General features: G+C 41.3%; 2 protein-coding genes and 1 long non-coding RNA gene across 5 annotated transcripts in view; 2 read left to right on the forward strand and 1 right to left on the reverse strand.

Annotated features, from left to right (window-relative positions):
* The first annotated feature begins 2,204 nt into the window (after window positions 1-2,204).
* Window positions 2,205-4,046, forward strand: LOC117539509. Its single transcript, XR_004568014.1, has 3 exons — window positions 2,205-2,242; window positions 2,391-2,570; window positions 3,939-4,046. It is a non-coding gene; the product is annotated as an uncharacterized LOC117539509 (long non-coding RNA).
* On the reverse strand, window positions 3,452-6,299 carry LOC117539508. Of its 3 annotated transcripts, none has more exons than XR_004568013.1 (6): window positions 6,024-6,299; window positions 5,082-5,781; window positions 4,783-4,957; window positions 4,500-4,650; window positions 3,830-4,010; window positions 3,452-3,652 (listed from the first exon to the last, which is right to left on the reverse strand). XR_004568013.1 is itself a non-coding variant. In XM_034205707.1 (6 exons), the coding sequence occupies exons 1-6, from the start codon at window positions 6,226-6,228 to the stop codon at window positions 3,640-3,642; spliced, it is 735 nt and encodes a 244-aa protein (XP_034061598.1). In that variant the 5' UTR covers window positions 6,229-6,299; the 3' UTR covers window positions 3,515-3,639. The 3 variants fall into 3 exon arrangements, 2 of the variants coding, with proteins under 2 accessions (XP_034061598.1, XP_034061597.1); XM_034205707.1 differs by having other exon boundaries at window positions 3,515-3,652; window positions 3,932-4,010; window positions 5,082-5,193; XM_034205706.1 differs by having other exon boundaries at window positions 3,516-3,652; window positions 3,932-4,010.
* Window positions 6,300-6,366: 67 nt separating this feature from the next.
* LOC117539507 (protein-arginine deiminase type-2-like) overlaps window positions 6,367-17,775 on the forward strand; it is a 49,965-nt gene continuing 38,556 nt past the window's right edge. Inside the window, exons 1-9 of the mRNA XM_034205705.1 lie at window positions 6,367-6,642; window positions 8,816-8,987; window positions 9,471-9,540; window positions 9,725-9,786; window positions 10,184-10,301; window positions 10,752-10,904; window positions 11,394-11,581; window positions 12,004-12,107; window positions 12,383-12,494. Coding sequence (XP_034061596.1) covers window positions 6,551-6,642; window positions 8,816-8,987; window positions 9,471-9,540; window positions 9,725-9,786; window positions 10,184-10,301; window positions 10,752-10,904; window positions 11,394-11,581; window positions 12,004-12,107; window positions 12,383-12,494 — 1,071 coding nt within the window. The 5' untranslated portion in view covers window positions 6,367-6,550. The remainder of the gene's footprint in view (window positions 6,643-8,815; window positions 8,988-9,470; window positions 9,541-9,724; window positions 9,787-10,183; window positions 10,302-10,751; window positions 10,905-11,393; window positions 11,582-12,003; window positions 12,108-12,382; window positions 12,495-17,775) is intronic.

The following is a 17,775-nucleotide window of genomic DNA, read 5'->3' on the forward strand; positions in this document are numbered from 1 at the left end:
CTTATTTTGAAGTTGGTATGTATATTTAATTAAAAAATCTGCTGCTTATGTTATTTTCTTTGTTATAGCATTTTATAAATGATAATATTGGTGTTAATGTTCACTTTATTTTAATTTAAGAGGTCATGTATATTTAAGTTATATTTATTTTAGATTTTTCAATGTTCCATTCAAAAATGTTATTAAAAAGGCATGTCAGGAATGTTAGTGATATCAAATAGAGAATTCTACTGCAGCAGAATGTTGCACGTCTGCCCAGTGTTATATGTTCACCGGTCAGTGTCAGTAAATATTGTGCAGTTAGTATTGGACTACAAGATAGATGCAAGCCTGTACAGGTAGAGTTATTTAAAGCATAAATGAGTCGGTTGGGTTCTGGAGGTGTGGTTACAGTAATTGTGCTTGGTTGTCGTGGCCTGTGCCTGGTGGTGGGGCCCAATGTGATATCTTTTCATGGGGCCCAAAATCCCTGGCGCGCGCCCCTGGCTGCATGTGTCACATGTCGCTAAAATCAGTATCTTGCTTGAATTGTTCTTTAGTTAAAAGTAATTTTGAATCTAAAATGCTCACATTGTCTTATTGAAATAACTGTTTATTGACTACAGGGGTACGAATTTAACTTTTCCCCCTTAAAAAAGAAAAACAAACATTGGTGTGTCAAAACTATGTTTTTCCTTTCTCTGTTCTCTCCCCATATCACCTTGTAAACCCTAGATGTATTCAGTATTAAAAATGCTTTATGCATGTAATGTCAGTAACAGGCAGAGGTGAGAGAAGTACTCAGATCTTGTACTCGAGTAAAAAGTATAAAGTACTCATTATGCAGATTGCTCCATTACAGAATAATATATATTATATGTTTTGATTATTATTATTGATGCATTAAAGTGTTATCCAAGATGGTAAAGATGCAGCTAGATTTAATGAAGTCGTACACTGCCGGGTAGCTTGTGAACAGGTGTAACTAAAGTCTGATTTAAGTGTTGATTATATTTCACATCATTAATGCAAATCTGCAAAGTAACTCAAGGTATTACATGTAGTGGATTAAAAGTACACGATGTCCCTCTGAATTGTAGTGGAGTAGAAGTACAAAGTAGGCTAGCATAAAATGGAAATACTCAAATAAAGTACAAGTATCTCAAATGTGTACTTAAGTAGGCTACAGTACTTGAGTAGGCCTACATCTACTTAGTTACTTCCCACCATGGGACGAAAATATAAAAGCCCACTCACATACATTTCATGATTCAAGTTCTTTATAATCATGTACAGCACTTACAGAAAGGCTCACTCAAATAAAGCTCCTTAAATATGTATTACAATGATTTTTACATTACAGGGCTTTCGTTTGTAATGAAACATTGCGTATAAGCGACTCCATATATATTCCCAATACATACAGTCGGCGTCGCGTCACAGTTGGGGGCGGGGCATTTCGAGGGGGAAAAACAATAATTTCCCCCTCGCCCGGAGTACTGTAAGCGCGCGGATTTTAAATGTTAAACAAACATGTCATATATTGATTCATTGCAGCCCATTTCCAGGGATAGATACCTTAACATTTTGTATTTAATAGGATCGGATTCTTGTCCATATCTTATTAAAGAGTGGACGAATGATCCGACTGAATGGCCTGAAGTTTCATTCCCGCATATCTTCTGCTACCTGGTTGAATCACCCGGTAAGAGGCAAAATCACGTTAACTGATGAATTAAACCTCACATAATTTATGTCTAACAAGGAAATTAGCACGTTTTAGTGAATTTGTTCATCACACAATGGTTGTTATTGCACAATAGCCATCATGAGCTGCATATACATATTGGTTATTGACGACTCGGTACGTTATCACGTAGGGATTTACACACACACGCCAAAAGAACTATCGGTCCCTGGAGGCACACAACTTTTTTATAAGTGGCTTTGTTGGAGTTGTGCTCCATCATAAACTACCTTCATCGGATACCTACCTGTTCCGATGTGATGTAAAGCCATCCTGGAGGGTGACAGAGAAGCCGCAAAGGCTGGCTTCCGCATCTGCCAAACTATGCCATACCTGGGGGTTTCATGTGATGGCTATGTTTCCTGTGACTGCTGTGGTGAGGGTGTTATAGAGGCTAAGTGTCCTTACAGGTGGGGGCAAGACACCTCTACTGGGTATCAACAGTGGCTTGAGGACAAAAGAGGACATCTGGAATGTCTGACAAGCTTAAAGAGAAGTCATGCATATTTCACTCAGGTATTTCAATATTTCACCTGCATACTGTATACCTGCACACCTCTAATAAGTCTGGAGCATTTTGTGCAATTATCCAAGATAATTATCCACAGATGGCATACTGTCTATAATGTACATATTAGTGTTATGATTGCATTGCATTTGACAGGTCCAAATGCAGATGTTTGTTACCAAACGGATGTATGCAGACTTCATCACTTGGACTCCTCAGACCTGCCTGATATTCAGAGTACAAAGAGATGAGGACTTCATCAGTGGTGCCAATGTGATGCAAACATTTTGGTCACAACACATACTACACAAACTTCGGGAGCTGAAAGATGCACAGGTAGGTGGTTGAATTTCCTATCAGTGTAAAAATGGCAACAAATAAGTCACTGTGACAGAGTTACATATTTATACCAATTCATTTTGAAGCATATTATAGCTATTTCAATCAGTATCAACATAGACTACTAGACTATATGTACAAAATCAAATATCACAAAGCCTATACATTTATTTACAACATGAAAACATACATAGGCTACAAATAGAATGAATCAAATGGGCTGTACAATATTGTCTATACTTGTGACTTTGATACTAATCAGATAATAATTGTTGATATTGTTGATCAAATTGTTCTTGTGTTCTTTTCAAAGGGGGTGAACTCATTTATGATAAGCACTGTATATGTTTCTGCTAAGTAGGCAGAACACAGTCCAGTCGAAAGCAGCACAGGGAGTGACCCATCAGGCATCAGAGGCAGAGCGTCAGGCATCAGAGGCAGAGCGTCAGGCATCAGTGGCAAAGCGTCAGGCATCAGTGGCAGGGCGTCAGGCATCAGAGGCAGGGTGACAGGCATCAGAGGCAGGGTGACAGGCATCAGAGGCAGAGCGTCAGGCATCAGAGGCAGAGCGTCAGGCATCAGAGGCAGAGCGTCAGGCATCAGAGGCAGGGCGTCAGGCATCAGAGGCAGGGTGACAGGCATCAGAGGCAGGGTGTCAGGCATCAGAGGCAGGGTGACAGGCATCAGAGGCAGAGCGTCAGGCATCAGAGGCAGGGTGACAGGCATCAGAGGCAGAGCGTCAGGCATCAGAGGCAGGGTGACAGGCATCAGAGGCAGGGCGACAGGCATCAGAGGCAGGGTGACAGGCATCAGAGGCAGGGGTGACAGGCATCAGAGGCAGGGTGACAGGCATCAGAGGCAGGGTGACAGGCATCAGTGGCAGGGTGACAGGCATCAGAGGCAGGGTGACAGGCATCAGTGGCAGGGTGACAGGCATCAGAGGCAGGGTGACAGGCATCAGAGACAGGGTGACAGGCATCAGAGGCAGGGTGACAGGCATCAGAGGCAGGGTGACAGGCATCAGAGGCAGGGTTACAGGGTGTGCAGCAGCAGAGCAGCACTGAGATCAGTTCAGGGACCTGTGGAAAGACAAACAACAGGTGGTTTTGATTAGAAAGATCCATTATGTCTCAACTGAAACCTGTTAAATGGCACAATTGGAACAATAATGACTTCTTTGTTGTATAAAAAAGTTTCATACAATATTGTTCTCTGATGCTCATTATTAAATGACTGCACATTGATTTTGTTCTTACTCTCAGATTCTGTAACGGTTGTACATGACACTGCCAGACAAGTTCATTAGTGCGGCACAGACATGCACAATCCTATCCATCATGGCCTCTTCTGTCTCTCACCCTGCAGTCTCTTCACCAGGCGCAGAGGAAGTGGGCCATCCAGAATGTGGTACCGGCTCTTCAGGGCACCAATGACTCTCTGCAGACCACAGATCACATATTTGTTGTTAAAATGCTGTTTATATACATTGTTATGTTTGAGTTTCACAGGAGTAGCACAGTTGACCGTTATATCATATCGTCAGTGCATTGTGTCCTATAATTTGTGTTTCTTTTTCATGTTAAAGTGAAGAAAGATCCCTGTTAACTTCCTGTTCTCTTGATATTGCACTAAATGTGAACAACAGTTCAATGTATTTAAATATAGAATAACATGTTTCTAAGATAACATGTTATCTTAAGACACCCTACAAAGTAGGGATTACACATGTACTCGTTGATGTGATTAATTGAATAACGTCTCAGCACTTGTTAACCCGGATCTGTTACAGTAATTAATTTAGTTAGGGAAATGTGAACCACGTCAGCGGCAAGTAGCAACAGTGATTTGATGATGCAGCACACTCTGAATACCAAAAACATTCAAATGTACATACTGTATGAATCTGACTGCTGACTCTATACTTACCAATGTGAATTCTGATGTTCGAAGTCACACGAGAATTTGCAACATCTTCGGCTGACAGTTGTTTTCGGCCCCTCGTGAAAGACGGTGTGATGAGCTGTGCACCCAGAACAGCAAAGTCATCCTTCAAAGTGAAGCCCCTGTCGGCTAAAATCTGAAATAAACATAACAAATACTTAAAAACACTACTTTACTTCCACAGCAACTCAACAATGGTAACTATGGGTAAATAATAAATTCACAAATAAGACTTAAATTAGAAAAAAAAAAACAGTTCAATTGTTACCTGATCTCCTGCATGGTGGAACTTCTGAGATAAGAAGTCTGAGTTCCTTACAATATGCACATCTGAAGCCCTCCCTCCCCAGCCTTTGGAGAGATATGTGATTGAGCCAGATGGGTGACATGCAATGAAATACTTCACTGTTGTCCAGTTTTTGTATTTTGAGTAGGTGATAGCTCTGTGAGAAGAGACAGTTGTTAGTAATACTTATCTATAAATTATGTACATATACACAGACAGCCAGGTAAGTATTACAAAAACCCGACACTTTATGCATGCTATCAAAAAGAAAAATATCTCACCTTGTTTTCAGCTTCTTTGAGTGTTCAATTCTGATCTCAAAGCAGTCGATAATTGCAGTCACTCTAGGGTACTGGAAGAGAACCTCTGCTGGTACTGTGCTTCTGATACACTCTCTATCAGGCCATTTAATCAAAAAAGAAATGTTGGCGTACATCAAATCCAACCATCGGGAGAATACATCCAGGAAAGTGCTATATCTATGTGCCAGGTCAAATATTCCACACATCATATCGGTTGAGGGGTTCTGCCGCAGTTTCACCAGAGTAATAAAGAGCTGGTCTTGTGTTGACATCTTGGATGTTTTCTGTGACTTAACAAACTGTACCAGGTACTGATGAAGAGTGTCAAATACTGTCCATGACAGGCCTGTCATGACTTTACATTTAGTGTCATTTTCTCTCACAGTGTTTACCGACATTTTCAACGTCTCCAATTCTCTGATGGCTTCAGCTCGCTCCTTCATGGCCTCATCTCTTTCTCTTCTTAAATTATACAATTCTTCATAAAGTTGTTTTCTCTCTAACTCCTGAAGAGGTATGGGAGCTTCTGATGTTGGGGATTCTGGTTGGGCAGACTGAACACCCTCACGCTTCCTCCTTCTCTCCAGCCTCTGAAGTACTGACCTGGGAGACTTTGTCTTTTTATGTGGGAACAGCGAGGTTGTGTAGTCTGGGTGGGCTATGTCCTCGTTTTTTAAGCCTAGGGCAAGACAGTTCACAAACGAAATGAGAAGGGGATAGAAGGGGGTGAAATACATTTGAACTGCAGAAAGCTCGGAAGCTACCACCAGTGTTGTTAGCATAGCTGTGTTTTTGTATACTCAAGCAAGGTAGCCTGCATAACGTAGTAGTTAGTTAACTTCTCTTAAAACTAGTAATTGAACATTCATGTTAACTACGAAACAATTTAACACTGTTATTGTGTGAATAACGTTGTCATACCTGTAATGAAGTGCTGACTACAGACGTACACATGTTTGGATTTTGGATCCCACAGGTGGCCTAACTCATCCTCCCGACGGATCGCTTGAAGCCACCGGGTTCTTCTCCTGGGCTCTGTGCTCCCGTTGGGCAAAATATAAAATTTTAGATTTGGATTTTTAAGCTTGTTAGTTGTACAAAAGGGCACACTGCAGCTCCTGGGCATTGTGGAAGCCGGTTTGTTTTCCCCCTCAGCGCGAACCGGATGTGACGTTTTGTGGGCGTTCCCTCGCTTGCCGACTGTATCTCATAGGGACCGAACACAAAGAGAGATAGGTGACAGGGGGTTGGCCGATTTTCGACCAATCAGCGACCACGGAGAGATTTAAAGCTCCGTTACCTGCAGCCTGCACCACATCTTGTTGTTCTCAGCCCAGGCGTGCCAGACACTGCAAAACCGGTCTTTGTCATCGCTTGTGATAACGGAACAACCGTACAGCATTTAGTGTCGGTGTGAGTGTCTCGTACACTGCGGCAGGACTTCAGCCATGATGCACCCCCGGACTTTCAGAGTAGATTATGACCACGTTACAAGCGTCGTATGCGTGGTGGGCGCGGGACTTAACGTGAACCTGAACAGGTAGGCTATTTCAACCCATTGTCTTCTACAGAGCCCACTTAACACATAGATACAACTGGGCTGTGTGTGGCAAATTGTTGATTTGGGGGAATTATATGTATTCCTTTATTAAAGTATTGTATTCTATTGTGAAAAAATAGTAACGTCTTCCTCTGGCAATATTGTTTTGTAAGATACTGTATTGTATTACCTTGGTTACAGTAGATATTACATTAGCGACCTATGTTTCAATCCTTATTTTCTTTTAAATAAGTGGTCAACATGATACCACTCCACAATTTAGCATTCAGAGCTATTTTTTTAATGTAATTTATTGATTTACTTTAAAAAAGATTCCCATTTTCCTAAAATAAAAACAGTAGCCAGTTTATCAGGTGCTTTCTAAAACTATAGTATTACATCAGTTATATAATAATATTATGTTTATAATAGGTTGAAGTAGCCTACAGTTAGAGACATGGAATTCATTGAATGGTAATTTTGGCAGCTACAGTTTCGTTGGATTACTCCACCCTATTTATATCAATAAGGGTGTACTAAACAATGACAATTAGTCATTGTAATGCAACTACATCCTGAAACCGGTCATAGAGTTGAGTCAACCCATCTTTAAAACACTTTCATTAAAACTGAACATTATAACATTTATGAAGGTAGAATTGATGGAAGGATTGTTTGTGTAGAACACATTAAACGTCATGTATACCAAATAAAAGGACAACAGAGGGTAGCACAATGCCATTGTTTGCCCACATTAAACAGAGCTGAGGAGAATGTCATTTCAATGCAGATCCTGGTGATGGCAGACCACAACGATTTGTTTTGTACAGTATAAGGCAGTCAACAGTCCTCTTTTGTTGCTATCCAACAGGAGAGACTTTGTTGTACCAAAGAAATGTAAGTAAGACGTTCTCCCAAATGCCAGCCTCCACAGCACAACAGAGCGAGGCTTGATCCCAGACTGGGTAGAGTGGGAAGAACGGCACACAGATCCCCTCTGGGATTTTTCCAAAAATAAAAGTCTGAAATCATTCGAGACTGAAAGGGCATCTATTTTAAAGGTGTTGTCAAGTATAGAAGTCCTATTCTTAAATCTTAAAGAATAGAAATTCTCAGTAATTAGAGAGTTATTGGTGGCTGTAATCATTCCTCCTCTCTAAACTGGCTGTGAACAGACCCTGTCCTAACGTGATAGGAATGTAAGTCAAATGGTACAACATGCACAGCCCAAAGCCCAAGCCATGTGTTTATCAGATTACAACATTTATAACGTTGTTAAACCAAGTGGATAACTTGTTACGGCCCGTCCACACTACAGCTTCGACAGCTTCAAAAACGGTTTCCAACGCGTCTGCCCATTCACTTTGAATGGGGTGACGTCACTTTTCGCCGAACTGCATTGTGGGAAGCAGAGCGGAGTTTTCCTGGCGTTTCAGGCTGCAAAAGTTGAGCAATGTTCAACTTTTGAAGCTTCTGAAGCTTTCGGTGGAAGCGTCAGCCAATCAAATCATATGCCAGTACAACTCTAGCCAATCAAACCGCTGCTTGTGTGTCAGGGGCGGGAGATTCATGTGATTGGTTGTTGGTCGAGCTTCAGACACGCCCAGCTCCAAGCTTTTTTTGAAGCTGTAGTGTGGACGGGCCGTTAGTCTTTTTTGTGCAGAAAAAAAAATGTTTTTGTTATTCTGTGGACACTATTTTCATGTGATGTTACAGGATACTCACTTTTTTGACAATCTCATGAGTTGGAATCACATTAGAAGTAGGTCTCTTCACTGCCAGTGTGGACAGAGGGAATAATTGCACAAAATACTTTCAGTGTACACATGTCTATGACGTGGACCTATCATTCATTTGATGACTAGTTGTGAATGTATGTGGCCTATTTTGAAACAATTATGTGGTAATGGTGCTACCGCAAAACAGCTGACACATGGAAAACCAGGGAAATGGTGGTATGGCATATTGTGGGACTATTAGATGTCTACGCCGTAGGCGCTGAATTTATACCCACCTGTTGCGAAATTGGAACTGTGGCTGCAGGCGTACTGCTCTTCACATATTTTCCCTGTAACCCCCACACAATCTCTTTGTTTAATAAGCCACAGCAGGTCTTTCTTGTGTATTTATTTATACATCATGTGCTAAAACCTGCTGTTTGTCTTGTTCTCAGGAGTGCACCTCCAGGCTCTGAGTTCATCTCTATGAAGAGCACTGCCACTGTTCAGTACAGCATCAGCCCCCGACCTCGGGAGACCTCCCACCTGTCTCCCATCCCTCTTAAGGGAAACTCAGCCCTTCTCATCCGCATGAGCCATGCCAGTGATTATGAAAATGATGGCAAGGTGAAGTAGTTGTGCTTGAAACTGATATCCCAAAGCAGCAAGTCACATTTCTTAATTTCAGTATGTGCTGATGTAATGACAGTTTCAGGAAATGGGAGGTTTATTATTTAGAAAAAACTATTATTCAAGTTCATGTTAAAGCAGTCATGATTAGGCAATTTTTCAGAAACAGTTTGTTCATCGTTTTGTATTTTAGGAATCGTTTCATTTCAGAAAATTGCCTTTTGTCATTGGATGAACTTTCTGATTAAGAGTAGAGTTTAACGAGAAATCAAACTCACCCTCCTTTTAAGCATTTGTAGCTTTTGCTTCTTTTGATTTATGATTAACCACGTTTCAAATAACCAGAGGAGATATTTCACATTGATCATGAGCTTTTTGCACAATGTACAGTGAAACTCCAAAAAATCATGTGTCTTTTAGATTTGGAATCGTCAAATGTCATGATGTGCAATTAAATGCCTTTTGCCGTTGTATTTTAAGTTGTCTATCCGATACTATGGGGAGAAGAAAGATGTCTTGGGGAGTGTCCTCCTGCACCTGACAGCGGTTGGTAAGCAAAATAAGCAAATTGAAAAAAACATATTTATACTACTTATTATTTGTTTGACTTGAAAGAAATGTGTATAAACAGTCTACCAGTACAACATTAGCAATACTCTATCAACCATTATCTGGAAAATGTGTGCCATGCAGAGGAACTGTGATAAACAAACTGTGTGTGTTTGCGTGCACAGAGATCTCTCTGGATGTGGATGCAGACAGAGACGGTGTTGTGGAGAAAAACAACGCTAATAAGGTGAGCTCAAAGGTGTCAGATAACTTTACAGACACCTAATGAAGGAGATATTTGATCTACGTTTTACTTTCTCATGAACAATAACATGCCAAGTGTGACAAACTGAATTCTGTTTATGTAGATAACTCAAAGTTGTATATTAATCATTTAAAGGGTTTCTGACTACTGTGTATTTGATTTTTACTCTCCAACAGAGGGGAGATCTTTCTATGATTGTGCTATTTAAACATAATTTTGTTTCTTATTCTTGTGTCTTTTTATAAGTTCGATATATATGCAATACAATATTTGCCGTCAATCTGTGGTGCAAAACATTTGTACCTTTTAGATTTCCATTAAATTACTTTTAGATTTCCATTAAATTACATTCAATCATCGATTTTTGAAAACTTGTTAGGGATCATGGAAATGGGGTTCAAATGGTCACGGAGCCATCCTATTGGTCAACTGTGACTCAGAGCGGATGTTCTTGAAGAAACTAGATAGCGAGCAGGACCAGGTCTCCAAAGTGTCAGGTAAAAAACAGCTTCTCTTTGTTCACTCTGCACATTTTTCATTACTGTTGCCAGAATTACAAGGTCACTCATTTTAGCTTTTGCACAGTTGGCAGATTAAAGTGTTGAAAGGGCAAACCTGTGTGATGAAACTACAAATCTAAAGACCTCTGCGTGAGTGTAGAGGGCAGTTTGATAAAGCAGACCTCTCAAATGACTTTGCTGCGGATAAACCAGTAGAGCTGAAATCTGATAGTACAAGCAGGTGTTGTTCATTATGTGTGAGTGCCCCGTATTTATCACAGATATGACCAAACATTCACTGTACTATCTACTTTTAGTGTTAAAAGCATAACAAAGTCACTCAAGCACATTCGTGTCATGTATCTGTTACATGTTGAGTAAAATCTAAAGTATATAGGATTGAATTACATTTGCAGGACACTAACATGATGTTTTGTGGGTGTGCAGATCTGAAGGACATGTCCGTCATGGTGCTGCGGACCAAAGGCCCGGCCAAACTCCCAAAGGGCTACAAGCTCACCATGCACATCTCTCAGGGCGACGCAGAGAGCGTCAGAGTCTTCAGGGCCAGATCCTCTGGAGTGGAGAGCAACTTACTGCGTTAGTAAAGAGTGTGGGTGAAAAACCCAGAACAGACAATGTTGTGTGCATGCAATTCAGAATATCTTTGTGTTAATGTATGAGTGTATGATCACAACAGTAAATCAGACATTTTTGAATTTTTTTTTTATAAAGTCTCATTGACTGCTGACTCCTCATTTGTCTTTAACTTGCTTAAATAGAAAACATTTATGTTTGCCAATTAGCTGAACAATAAACAAGTGTGGCATAATCTGCTGCAGGCCACACTTTGCCCTTGATCAGGGCTCAAAACGGTTATGATCCACTAATGTTAAATATGATACGAGTTAAACAAATCCCTGTTTTTGTTAGCTATGCTGCCATATTGACTATAAGGTAGCTGAAAGTGAAACTGTAGTGAGATTCAACCATTCTTTGTTTGGTAGGGGAGAGGGAGCACTTCATTGAAGCACATGCAATGAAGCACCTTATAATTCAAGCATTGTTTGTGTTGTTCTTGCTCCCCAGAGAAACTCTTCAGCCATTTTGTTAAGGAATATCCTCTGGTGCTGAGCAATGAGGTCCTGTCCCAGGAGGTGCCTTACCTCGGAGGCATCTCGGAGATGAAGTTTTACGTGGAGGGCCTCAGGTTTCCTGACAAAGACTTCGATGGGCTCATCAGCATCAACCTCAGTCTGCTAGAGCCCATCGCTGATGTAAGACCTGCAACATGACATTTATAATGTAACGCCAACTAATCCTTTTATGTACTTTATATACCTGTTTAAAATGAAATCGTAAAAAAAGCCCAGAACAAAGTTTAAAATCATATGAACTCATGGTCCACCTAGTTGTTTTTTCATAGCTTATAAGTTAACCACAACTCAGTCTCTTTCTGTTGATCTGGCTGAAAGCAAGTTAGTGGATGGATCTTCAGATAAACAAGTGTTTGTGTGAAACCACTATTTCCAAAATCAAGCACAAACTTTCAAACAACATAATTAAACTTTGAACACAACCATTTCTTATAACCTAATACAGCAAAGGTTATATATCCATTTTGAGTATGTTTTTGTTGGCTTAGAAAGATTTTTAGTTAACATACTTGTACTCAGCTGCCTCTCTCGTGCTCTGACAGGGTCTCCCTGAGACGCCGATTTTCACAGACACAGCCGTGTTCAGAGTGGCACCTTGGATCATGACACCCAACACCCTGCAGCCTGTGGAGGTGTTTGTCTGCAGGTAAGAGCAGACTGATGAATAATAGAGATGATTGTGACAAAATAAATGTCAACACTATCTTCACTAGGGCTATCTCTTAATCCCCCTCATTGTTACTCATACTACCAAATTCACACTTAGTCTGCATGGTTTCACTTCCCATTCTTGAGTATTCAGTTTTACCCATAATCACTCAGATAACGTGTTGGGTATTAAATATACAAAAAGCCAGAACATTTTCGATTTCGACACATTATTGCTTAAGGAACTTACTTCTTCTGTGGTTACCTTTTCAGCACATCTGATAACTACCAGTTCCTTAAAGGAATGAGGAACCTTATCACAAAGAGCGGTTACAAGCTTAAGATCTGCCATGAGTATATGAACAGAGGAGATCGCTGGATGCAGGTAAGAAAGTCGAATGTGTTATATGAAAAAATACATATTAGAAATGATCATCAACTGACTAAATGTACCTCTACAATAAATGGAAAGCTATACAAAATTATTATCTAAAACACTGCAATAACAGCGATAATAACGGATTTCATGTAAACCATATCGGGGAAAAAGGGAACCATTCATTAAAAACCTCAAAGTAACATGAAACAATCCAAAAAGAAAACAAATTTGGTAACACTTTATATTAAGGTACACAAATTCACCCTCAACTAGTTTTAATTAACATGCATATTAGCAGTATATTGGCTATTTATTAGTCATTATAAAACACTTATTAATGCCTTATTCTACATAATTATTATTTGAATTAACATTACCAGAATTAATATTCTACAAGTAATATGCCATTAGTTGAGAGTTTTTCCTCAATAACCCTCTAATTAGTGCTTATTTATTGCAAGTAAGGAAGTTGTTGTACATGGGTTTTGGTCTTAATATGCTCTGCTCAATAAATAAATAAATAAATACATTTAATTGATATAGCGCTTCTCATCTGCCAAGACAAATCTCGAAGTGCTTCACAACAAGGGATATTGATACACTTTGAGAGATTAAACAAATAATTGTAATAATAATAAGAAATCAAAAAAATTAAAAATAAAATAGAGTACAAAAGTAAAAGTCGGAGATAGCGATAAAAATGGCAATACTCCAGGTGTACCATGCTCAAAGTTTATTGGAAGGCCTGCCGAAAGAAGAGGGTCTTAAGGCCGGTTTTGAAGACCTCGCTGGAAGGGGCAGATCTCAGCTGATCTGGGAGGGAGTTCCAGAGGCGCGGGGCGAATGAGCAGAAGGCTCGGTCTCCTATTGTTCGGAGACGTGTGCGGGGGATGTGAAGAAGAGGAGCGTGGCTGGAGCGGAGAGAGCGGGTAGATGTCTGGGTATGGATGAGGTCACAGAGGTATTTTGGGCTTTGTCCATTCCGGGCTTTGTACGTGAGGAGCAGAACCTTAAACTGGATCCTGTAGTGGACTGGGAGCCAGTGTAGTTTTGCAAGTATGGGGGTTATGTGTGCGGACCTTTTTGTACCGGTGAGAACTCTGGCTGTGCTGTTCTGGACAAGTTGCAAGCGGTTGATGGATTTGGCTGGGAGACCGGAGAGGAGTGCATTGCAATAGTCTAGTCTTGAGAAGACGAGTGCATGAACCAGTTTTTTGATGTCATCAGTTGAGAGTGAGGGCTTCAGTCGGGAAATGTTTTTCAGGTGAAAGAAGGAGGTCTTGGTGATGTGTTTGATGTGGGCTTGGAAAGACAGAGTGGGGTCAAACCTTACACCGAGGTTGGTGACAACGGAGGAGAGAGGAATGAGCTGACCATCAAGGGAGGGGCTGATGTTGGCGACCTTGGCAAGCTGGTCAGTGGTGCCTATCAGGATTGCCTCCGTCTTGCTGCTGTTGAGCTGAAGGTAGTTGGTGGTCATCCAGGAGCGGATGTCTTCCAGGCAGGTGTTTAGTGTTTGGATAGTGGTGGTATTGGGTTGTGTTTTGATGTAGACCTGAGTGTCGTCGGCATAGCAGTGGAAGTTGATGTTATGTTGTCTGATGATATGACCCAGAGGTAATAGATAGATTAAAAACAGGATCGGCCCCAGCACTGAGCCCTGTGGGACCCCGCATGTCACTGCGGTGTCGTCAGACCTGGAACCCCCTAGAGACACGTGGTACTTCCGGTTGGTGAGGTAGCTTGAGAACCACTTCAGAGCCGTGTCCGTCACCCTGGTGTAGGTCTCGAGGCGGTGGAGGAGGATGGTATGGTCCACTGTGTCGAAAGCCGCACTCAGGTCAAGAAGGACCAGGATGCTGGGTGACCCAGAGTCGGCTGCCATCAGTAGGTCGTTGGCTACTTTTATTAGGGCTGTTTCTGTACTGTGTGCAGGGCGGAAACCTGATTGGAAGGTCTCATACATGTCATTGTCAGACAGATGAGACTGGAGCTGTGCGGCCACGACCTTCTCAAGCACTTTGGCAAGGAACGGGAGGTTGGAGATAGGTCTGTAGTTGGAGAGGAGTTCTCGGTCGATATTTGTTTTTTTTAAAAGTGGGGTGACAACTGCTGTTTTGAAATGGACAGGCACCTCACCAGTCTGTAGTGACTTGTTGATGAGTGTTGTCAGGAAATTAACCAGGGTTGGCGAACAGGCTTTTAGCAGCGGGGTGGGTATGGAGTCGAGGGAGCAGCTGGTAGGCTTTGATTTGCCGATGGCTAGCAGTGCAGATGACGTCACCTCGTTGAAGCTGCAGAGGGTGATTCCGTTGATGAAGGGAGAGCAGTAGTACCACAAGAATAGAAGAAGAATAGTAATTCTCCCATAATAACACTTAAAGGTGGGGTAGGTAATTTTGGAGAAACCAGCTTGAGTGCGCTAGAATTTGAAAATACACAGCCGGAAGAAATCTGCTACTTCCTTACAGAGCCCCTCCTCCAACACACACGAACACGCACATGACCAATGAGGGCACGAGATAAGTTTGTGCACAGATGGAAGCCTGACAGGCAGGTAGGCCATCCAGTTATTTTAGCCGGCCCGGCTAAAATGATTGGTCGTGATTGGTCGTGCTTCCACAGATGACATTTTTAATGGATTTTTTGTCAAAGCACTTAAAATATTCATTGTTATCGGGATGTTAAGAGCATTCCATGGAATATAACAAAAAGTGTATCTCGAGCCGGTTTCTCAACCTTACCTACCCCACCTTTAACAAATATGATCTATTCTTATGTAACAAGACATGAAACTATAAGTGTTAATTAAGTCTAAATAACTCAAAGTCAGGTTTTTCTATCTAAGAATATGTTCCCTATTTTAAAGTTAAGTCTGGTTGATAACCAATAAGCTAGTAATTTTACTCTAATGGCGCATTTCCACTACAGCACGGAGCTCGCTTTATGCGTGCCGAGCCGTGCAGGGCCCGTTTTTGGTTGCGTTTCCACTTAGCATAGTACCGGCTAGCGGGTGCTATTTCACAGTTTTTCTGGCCCCATAAAATCGAGGTTCTTTCCGGGCCAACAACCAGGCTGAGTCGGGATGAGTATGCTAAACTAGAGAGAGAATCGCTGGCAAGGGGGCTACAACTACAACAAGATGAACAGATTTGACCGTGATTTAATTGTAATACACGTTTCAAAATTATGCCGAAGTAACAACATACTGATACCGGTTAGTAAAAACCATGAATTAATGCTTTGACAAGTCTGCGGACAGACGGCAAGCAAAAAACCTTTTAAAATGCGTGTTTTCTAAATGGAGATCGGCTGTTGTGCACCGCCAAAAGAGTTAGTCAGTCATGTTTCATGTTGTTATTCTTGTATTGTCTTTCACTTCCTGTTTTGTCTTGTCACTCATTTGTCACGTCTCATTTCAGGTTCCTTGACTCCCTTTCCTAATGTGTTCTCCCGCGCTCATCAGCGCCAGCCCCGCCCCTGATTGTTTTCACCTGTTCCCAGTTATCTCCTGTTTATATTCCCCTGTTTCCCTCTGTTTGTTGTCAGTTCGTCTTGTCCTGTCCTCATGCCAGAACTCTGCTCATCCACGATTGCTAATCTTGTCAATAGCTTATAATTACGCTCCTGAAACTCTGTCGTAAGTTTCTGTCCTCACGTTGTGAGCGATTTATGTTAAGCCTTTTTTGTCACCTGTTAAGCACTGAGCCTGTTTTTCAGGTTTCAGGCTCGAAAATGACATTCCCAGAACAAATGACCATATCTTCCCTTCTAAAAGGCTTAAATTAATAATCTTGTTTCTCAAAGTAATGATAAACCTGTTTGTTGGATGTAGAAAAGTCAGAATCAATATAGATGTTTTTTATTTTAAAGAAAATTCAGATTGAACATAGTAAAAAACTGTAAATTATAGTGTCCGTCCAAAATTCTTTTTTTACTTATAGTGAAAACTACCCTTGGATGATGGTAAGGTAGAATAAAAGCTTTAGGAATCCAAAGTACAACATATAATAAGTACCCTGTATCAAGATTGATGCAAAACAAGTGACATTTGACCTTTTTAGAGAGGTTTATAAAAAAAAAAACTCCACCTCTGAGGTGATTTGGGTGGAAATGGGGGTTTTACCGTTTCTCTGGGACCCATTGGTCGATTTTGGTGATTGACATCTCTTTTTGACCGTTAGAGCCAATAGAATCAAAGGGGAATTTCCACATACACACCAACGTTACCATTGAGAAATGAGAGCAATGCGAATGCAGTTTTGCATGAGAGCGAACCTATCTCTCGCTCTGACATCTGGAAACGGAAAAGCAGGTTTATTGCTTAGGGATTATCAGAAATCATTTCAAAGGGACACAGACACATTGGATTAACCTATGGATTAACCTTCAGCAGCGTTTTTATAATTGTAATGCCATTGAAGACCACTTTTGACCAGACAACGACCAAGGTAAGCCATTTTGCCGTTTCTAGCTACCTAGCGCCACATGTTTTGATGTCTGTTTGCGAGTTCTTATCATAGAATGATGATGTTGTATGTACCTATTGTTACCTATATGTTGGATGTGCAGTTAAGATAAGTAATAAGGGTGTTATGTGTGAGTTTATGTGCAGTAATGTGTTAGCATTTTCCCGCTGGTGGCTAATTCTGAGGCTGAGCGTTAGCAATTTGGGTTTAAAAAAAAAAAAAAAGATCAGTTAGCTGAGTTTCTTCCCGTTACATGGATATAAAACATTCATAGTTTATTAAATGTTAAGATGCCCTAAGACGCTGTTTCCTGCAGATGACGCGTTTTTCTCCCCGGTACCGGGGGGGGCGGTGTAGAACAGAGTGTTGTTTTCTTTTTGTACTTCTTTTTTTGGCAAATAAAGTATATTAATTATACTTTACCTCTGGCTCCCGGGTCGTGCACTTATTCCCTTGTGTAACCAAGTTCTTAACAGAACGAACTGACCACAATGGACTCAGCCGACCCAAAAACTCTTCACGCCGCCCTGTCAGCCCAATACGTGAGGATTTTTCATCACGAGGAACAGCTGGGATTAATCAGTCAAGGAGTGAAGGAACTGGTAGGAAACCAGGCCGAGCTCCAAGTGTCTGTCCCTGCACAGATACGACAGCTGACGGATCAGATGCAGCTGTTCATCACTCACCTTCAGACTGCTACGATGACGTCAGTCACAGCTGACTGCTTTCATGTTGCGGATCCTGTTGACGCTGTCAACCTGAGCCAGGTTGTTTCCTCCTCACTACGGCTGGCTCTTCCGGAGAGGTTCTCCGCAGAT

The sequence above is a fragment of the Gymnodraco acuticeps genome, unplaced genomic scaffold (assembly GCF_902827175.1).
Source record: "Gymnodraco acuticeps unplaced genomic scaffold, fGymAcu1.1, whole genome shotgun sequence".
NCBI lineage: Eukaryota > Metazoa > Chordata > Actinopteri > Perciformes > Bathydraconidae > Gymnodraco > Gymnodraco acuticeps.

What these genes read in the sequence shown, in the direction of transcription:
- LOC117539508 (XM_034205706.1), bottom strand. Translation starts at nt 6,228, where the DNA reads ATGCCCAGGAGCTGCAGTGTGCCCTTTTGTACAACTAACAAGCTTAAA. An exon ending in TCAAAGAAGCTGAAAACAAG is followed by an intron (nt 4,958 to 5,081) that starts GTGAGATATTTT and finishes CTCTTCTCACAG; the next exon opens with AGCTATCACCTACTCAAAAT. An exon ending in TCCACCATGCAGGAGATCAG is followed by an intron (nt 4,651 to 4,782) that starts GTAACAATTGAA and finishes TGTTTATTTCAG; the next exon opens with ATTTTAGCCGACAGGGGCTT.